The sequence below is a fragment of the Punica granatum genome, chromosome 1, assembly GCF_007655135.1.
Source record: "Punica granatum isolate Tunisia-2019 chromosome 1, ASM765513v2, whole genome shotgun sequence".
In the NCBI taxonomy this organism is placed as follows: domain Eukaryota; kingdom Viridiplantae; phylum Streptophyta; class Magnoliopsida; order Myrtales; family Lythraceae; genus Punica; species Punica granatum.
The window spans coordinates 29,622,650-29,629,635 of NC_045127.1; the positions used below are offsets into that span (position 1 = coordinate 29,622,650).

Sequence of the window (6,986 nt, forward strand, 5' to 3'; positions counted from 1 at the left end):
TAGCATGGTATATAATAAATGATACTCTGCACATTCATTTGGCAAATTCAAATAAATAATTTTTGGGAAGTTGATGGTCATTTAGTAAATGTTGCTCCAAAATTTTCATTCTACCCTCGCAATGTCTTCGGACATCCCTATTGTCCTTTATTTATTTATTTATTTATTTTCATTGTTTTATTTTCGGTAATTCAAAATTCAGTCTGTCCATTACTTAGGGGGGAAAAAAAGTATAAATGCACCCTTGTGAGTGCAAACAGAAATGAAGCTCAAATTCAGAACATATACTCACTCCAAAATTGCTTACTCTCATCAAACTAGGAACCCACTTCAACACAGACAGTTTCTAATTGCTGCAAACAATTAATAGAAGCCATTTCATTCAGATCATCAGATGCATTGATCTAGTGTAAACAAAAAATCAAGTGAATCCAAAAACTTCAGGCACATATGCGGGGACAAAACTAAACTCAGTTTATATGGCTTGGGGCTAAAGAGATCTTCCCCATCAAATCACCAGTGGCAGGGAAGGCTGTCACTTCTTCGCTTGAGACTGGGAGGTGTACTTGGCGAGGACATAGCAGTCAGGTGGGGTAATATTGGTGTAGTAGTTCTTGATGGTGTCCGCGATCTCAAATCCAAACTTCTTGTAGAAGCTGATGGCATCCTCATTGTTGGTCTGCACGTGCAGGTATATCTCCGAGATGTTCTGTTTGGAGCAGAGATTGGTAACGTGATTCAACAGCTTTGTACCTGACCAGCATAATTCAAAAGGACAAGACAATGAGAACAGATTTACATTCAATAATTATCTCATCTACTTCAACAAAAATTAGCATCAGATCTGCAGAAATATCACATCGTGCTTAACAAAAAAAATAAAAAAAAAATAAAGAAGTATCACATCGTCCTTTGGATTCCGAAACATCTCATTATTATGACAAACATTCATTGCTATCCTCGCAGTCTTGAAGATGTAACAGAAGTTGACCAGCCCGCCAAATGCAGCCAATCCCCTGCAGATTTATGAGTTCCTTTCTTCAATTTTAGGATTTCTAATTCTTATTAGTTAAATTGCTGAAATGATGTCTACAGGTTCAAGTTAGACACACCACTTACACAATTGAGCATCAGGATATTCCGGTGACTATACTCGCAGCGATTTGGAAAACACTTCACATAATAGAAACATAAAATTCTGGCTAAGTTAGCACCATATGCTTTTGAATTGTTGGTAATAAATCTTGATCCAAAGTTAACTACTCAAAAGGTACATCCCTAGATTGACTATCAGCAGCCTGCGAGTATTTTCAATTGAGATTTTTACTTGAAGGTTCTATTTCTAGGTCTGATATTTCTCTGCATGTTAGCAAGTGACACATCTTCCAAACAACTATATCAGAACTAAAAAGAATACTCATGAGCTTGAGAAGATAAAGCCCTAAGAGCCCAAAACATGTAGAAAGAAAATGAAGAAAGGACATCTCACCAATGCCCAGCCCACGATATGGCGCTAAAACACCCAATGTCATTATATACACACGGATGGCCCCACTTTCCTTCTTCTCAAGTCGGCAGGCAATTGATCCAACACAAATATCATTGTAGTAAGCTGCCAAAGGGGGTTGCACATTCAAATTCAAAATACTTGACGAGCAAAAGAGTTTCACAATATTAGAAATTCCAATGCTTTCAAATAACAGCCAATCAAAGAGGAAATATTTGACAGTTACTAAGCAGCCAGGGCATGCTATGAATGGTCTTGCAGCAACTGATATTTGAACATCCTGAGGTAACAACGGGCACAACTTTTTATGCTATTGAATCAATTTGGAAGAGGAACACAGTAAAATCCAAATAAACCAAACATCTTATATCCACACCCATGAATTGGTACTTGCATCCTCCCAAAAATAGTCAAGGGTTCATCATCAAGTTTGCAAGAGAGATACCATCAAATAGATTAATTTAGAAATAACATATTTATTTTTCATGGAAAGAATGTGTACAATTAGATAGCTAATACTAATAGCAAATCATCGATATAAATCATTACATTATTGGTAAATTAGAAGACTTCTCCATTGACTTTGTGAGAGATTATTTGATATCTCTCACAGACTTGAATAAACATCTTATAAGATTTTGAGCAGATCAAAGACAATGTTTGATATTTTGAAATTTTTGTGGCCTTACAATTGTTCTGCAGGAGAATAAATGTCAGCATATCTGATCTACAAAGGAAAGTAGCACATATGACAGTCAAAGGTTGTGAATTTTAAATGGCTAGTGCGTAAAAAATTATCATCAAAACAATGAAATGTGTCCATTGCCACAAGAGACCAGCCAGAGCAACTCAACAGAAAAATGTACCGGAGGGAAAACAAAGCAAGATGACATAACAGAAAAGAAGAAAAAATGAAAACAATAGAAAGCAAGCAGTAAGCATTAATATATTTGATTCTGATTCCAGAGAAACACAATTAGGCTTGTAAAAATCAAAGGTCCTGGATGTTTACAGAAACAAGTAGCCTAACAGTTGATAAAAGAGTATTGTAGCATAGTTTTGCCAACCAGTAGACTAGAACTTAAAAGGGTTTAAGTGGCTTGGTCAATTCTTAAATTTGTTTCTTTCTGATATATAGAAGAATGCTGTCCTCATTTCTCTCTCTCTCTCTCTCTTTTGTTTCTCAAATTCACTTGAACCTTCAAATTATTCCTACACCAAACAAGTCTATGGAACCTAAGCTAAATCTCGGAACGGATGGTTCTAATTTCCCATGAAGTGAAAATGACTCCTGTGATTCCTCAGCCTCTCATCAAAGAGAAATCTCTTTATGCGCTTTCAAACAGAAAAGCTCATATCCTACAAGACATATATATAGGACCACAAACATACCGCCCGACATAAAATCAAGAAAGGTACCGAACAAGAGACCGAGATGTCATTTTTCAAGAGAGAGAACACCATGTCAATCTCTTAAATTGCACTAGAAGGGGAATCCAGCGAAATTTCATTGCAGTTGTGCTGGTGACAAAGATAAGAGTAAATCCATACTAAAATGTCCGCTCAATTATACTATAAGACAAGTAGTTACATGGGGGCATGAAACTCTAGAAGTAAACTTATCATTCTGATCCTTGTACAAAACATATATGAATTCTATCATTATATATCATCAATGAAAATATCAGCATGCACAAAATTTAAAATCCAAGAGCTTTGAACTAACTTCACTCCCAAGGATATAGAACACAAGACTCGAGCGATTACATCATTCATTCTGTGAATTGTATTGAGCCTCACCAGCCTAAATGCAAATCAAATTGACACCCGCAAGCGAAACGCTATAAGCAAGCTATTAAGTGGGTGTTTCACTTTCATCAAAACAGAGTTGGTGTTTCAGTCCAAAGCTGATCAGTCAGATGACCCATTTGTGGACTCCACCCATTCTTAGCTTTCCAAGAAGAATAATGAAATGACAGCAGAAATTTCACGGTCCCAACATCTGTCTCCCTTTCCTAAACTAAAACTAGTTTCCTTTAGCAGTCCACTCGAGAAAGAACAACAGAGCCGAGCAAACTCCGCGACAAGAAGGCACAAAAGAACATAACAGAACCCGATTGGGTACCCAGAAGAGACAATCTCATCGACTAGACAGCCATTTGAGACGCAAATTAAGCGAAGCAATACGCAAACGATGTGCAGAAATCAGGATAATACCGCAACGGAGAACGCACGAAGTGCAGCTTTTGAGTTAAGGAGGGTTCGGACCTAGCTTGGTAAAATCACCGGAGGAGATGGCGTCGGCGTAATACTTGTCATTGTAGCGCACGGGGAAGAGGGCGGTATTAAGCTTCTTCAGTTGCATCACGTTCTTGTCTCGGACTCCGTCCAGGGATATCGATGCCTCCCTCCCCGCCCCCATTGTTGAGGATTCCTAATGATTGTATTACCAGCAACTATCGGCTCAATACGCGGATAGAGAGAGAGAGAGAAGACGGCGACGGCGGCGCCCACGGCGGCGGCGGCGTGTGAAGTGAGAAACAATCAGGGGGCAAGGAAGTGAAGTGAGAGAGACGATCGATTCGCGTTTGGTTCCTGGGAAAGTTTGGGGGACATTTTCGGGATATTTTCATTTTCATTGCAACAAAACCTGAAATTGTTAAATCACGTGATCTAAAAAATTCACAAATCTGGTCCGAATTTTATTATTACTATTGGGTTTATTGCGCAATAAATCATGAATCCTCTTAGTCTCAAAACTAGGTATTCAAATTCAACAAGCCAAATTCTAGCACGGTATGCTAATTTGTGCACAATGATAATACGTTAGTGTTTTTTAGTATCTTGAATATGAGAAAAATTCTTTTTCTACTAATAGATCTTTCAATCGCGTCATAAGTTCAATAGGCCACATTCAAAATTCAAACAATTTAGTGGGTTGCTAATATGTCGTTGACGTGTCTGGTTTATATTAGGCCGAACAAGCTATTTGAATCGACTAGTAAAAGAAGGAAAAGGGGAACAAAAAAAAAATAGAGAAATAGGTAGATGCTCTGTATATGGGGAGGGGGTAGGGTCGCCACCACCCCGCTGACAACAGTGAACCACGACTGCCAGGCAAGGCCAGTGGCGGCATATGACACCGTCGGTGACTTTGTTTGGGGGGGCTGGTGGTCTGCGTTGGGATCCACCACTCCTCAACCCCCCTCCCACCCAAAACCCTTTGCCCCCCGCGCAAAACCCAACGCCAAAAAAAGTTATAAAAAAAAAAAAGAGTTCTTAGAAGCAGACCTTAGTCTTTTTTTATTTAATATAAATTAATTTTCTCAACATTATTTGTCAATTTATTCTATTTTCAACTTTCATCTGCAATGGAAATAATTTTTATTATTCTATTTTATTTTTAACTTTACAATTATTTGTTTACATCAACAAATGTTTACATGTTTGTATTTATATTATTTTCATTTTCATTTTATATTATAAAAATATATACTTTATAATTTTGTTTTGTACTTCTGTTATAAAAAATAACTTTTATTTTAGTTTTTTTTATTTGATAAATGTTATAACTTTATAATCAAATTTAATTTTTATTTTATAAATTAATATTAATTTTTTATTTTCAACTTTATTTACAACTATTTAATCCCAACTTTGATTTCATATATTAATATCAATTACGAGTTATTTAACTAAGAAAAACAATGATATAAAATAATAAATGCTCGTGGGCTCGAAGAACGATTATATTTATTTATACAAGACATATTAGTTTGCGCAAAAATGATAGTTGGCCAGCACTAATATATAACATACATATTATCTTTTTACAGAACATGTTAGTTTTAGCAAAATGCAGTTTGAAGTGGAACCCTTTTTTCGAATGAAAATTTTATATGGTAATGAACATAATAGTGTAAAAGGACTTAACATATAGGACGCACCATTGTTATCGTGAAAAGATGTCTAATAAACAAAGAGCCACGATAGTACACAATAATTATGATCAGTGCATTTTGTTTAGATAACAATAATGTCTATAAATGGATATAACTAGCCTAATACCCATGCGATGCAATGATTTTTCATATATTTATTCAATTCAAATCCGTAATAAAATATTTTCAAAAGACGTTATTATATAGTTGAAGCTCTTGTTGTTTGATAAATTCCTCTTCTAATATTAGCCTTAATGAAAAGATAAAATTATATGTGTAATTTAAGGTCATAAATTTAACGTACATAAACATGATTATGGTAAAATTATACTTTTAGTTATTTTACCATATAATTTCTCCAATTGCCATATAGTATTTTCAATTAAAAATTAAATACGTTTTTTTTTGCACAAATAAACCAGTTACCATACAAATTTGATTAATTTTATTTTAAAAATATATATCATAATAAATAAACAGATATATATAATGAACTTTTATAAAATAAAACTGTTCAAATCAACATTATAATAATAAAGAGTCATATATCATATAGTTTCACTGAATTTTTAAATCTATCTTATACTTTAAAAATTATCTAAAATATCCTATGATTTATATTTGGTTCCAAATCTATCTCACCAAAATTGTCAAAATAGTGATTCTACCTAAAATCAATCGAGGGTCGTAGAATAGTGAATCATATAATCGAATCATGAATAGTAAGATTATACCTCTATATATATATATATATATATATATGCTGTTTCGTGATAGTCTCCATAGACGAGAAGACTTGCTCAGGGTGATAGTCCCTATAAGTTGTCCAATAGCATCAGTGACCAATGAAAGGAATAAAAAATCATAATCGCATAGCAAACTGCATATGATTGAAGCAATATTAAGCCAAACTAGACAAAAACAGTAGGTTCTCATAATGGCCGGCAAAATTGATAGTGATATGCCATAAAACCTGATTTATGTATTTGGATAATTCTTTTTATGGCAATAAAATTTATTATATTATTCGTATATTGTCTATGTTTATTATAATAAAGTCCTTAAGATATTTTTTGAATACTTCATTCTTAAGAGTTAAGAATATGAGTGACGAAATAATTCGGTAAGAATATCTTTAAACTGTTCACGATCGTACGAGACTTAACTGGACATTATTTCTCCAGATAGATCGTCACCTCTGTCTGTTTCCATAATTAGTATACAGATACTAATGAAGATGAAGCAGTGAGTCTCATGCTATTTGATAACTGTTATCATGACAAATATGTAAATACTTATATGATATTTAGTCGAAAGTGACGTGCAGATAATATTCTTACGGTAATTTACTAATGTCAATGAATGTTATCTGGATCGTATTAGTGCATATAGTCCTTAGACCTGAGATGGAACGCTATCTCAAGTATAAGTGATTAGGATTTGCTATTGCTAATATATTTGTGCTTAGCATGATTACTCAGCAGATAGTGGTCTTAGATAGTTATACTTGGAGTTAGGTATCCGATCAAGATGAGATT

General features: G+C 34.5%; 1 protein-coding gene across 1 annotated transcript; it reads right to left on the reverse strand.

Moving 5' to 3' along the window:
• Positions 1-274: 274 nt before the first annotated feature.
• On the reverse strand, positions 275-4,124 carry LOC116192998 (N-alpha-acetyltransferase 50). The gene is made up of 3 exons (XM_031521715.1): positions 3,776-4,124; positions 1,490-1,612; positions 275-753 (listed from the first exon to the last, which is right to left on the reverse strand). The coding sequence occupies exons 1-3, from the start codon at positions 3,927-3,929 to the stop codon at positions 536-538; spliced, it is 495 nt and encodes a 164-aa protein (XP_031377575.1). The 5' UTR covers positions 3,930-4,124; the 3' UTR covers positions 275-535.
• Positions 4,125-6,986: the final 2,862 nt, after the last annotated feature.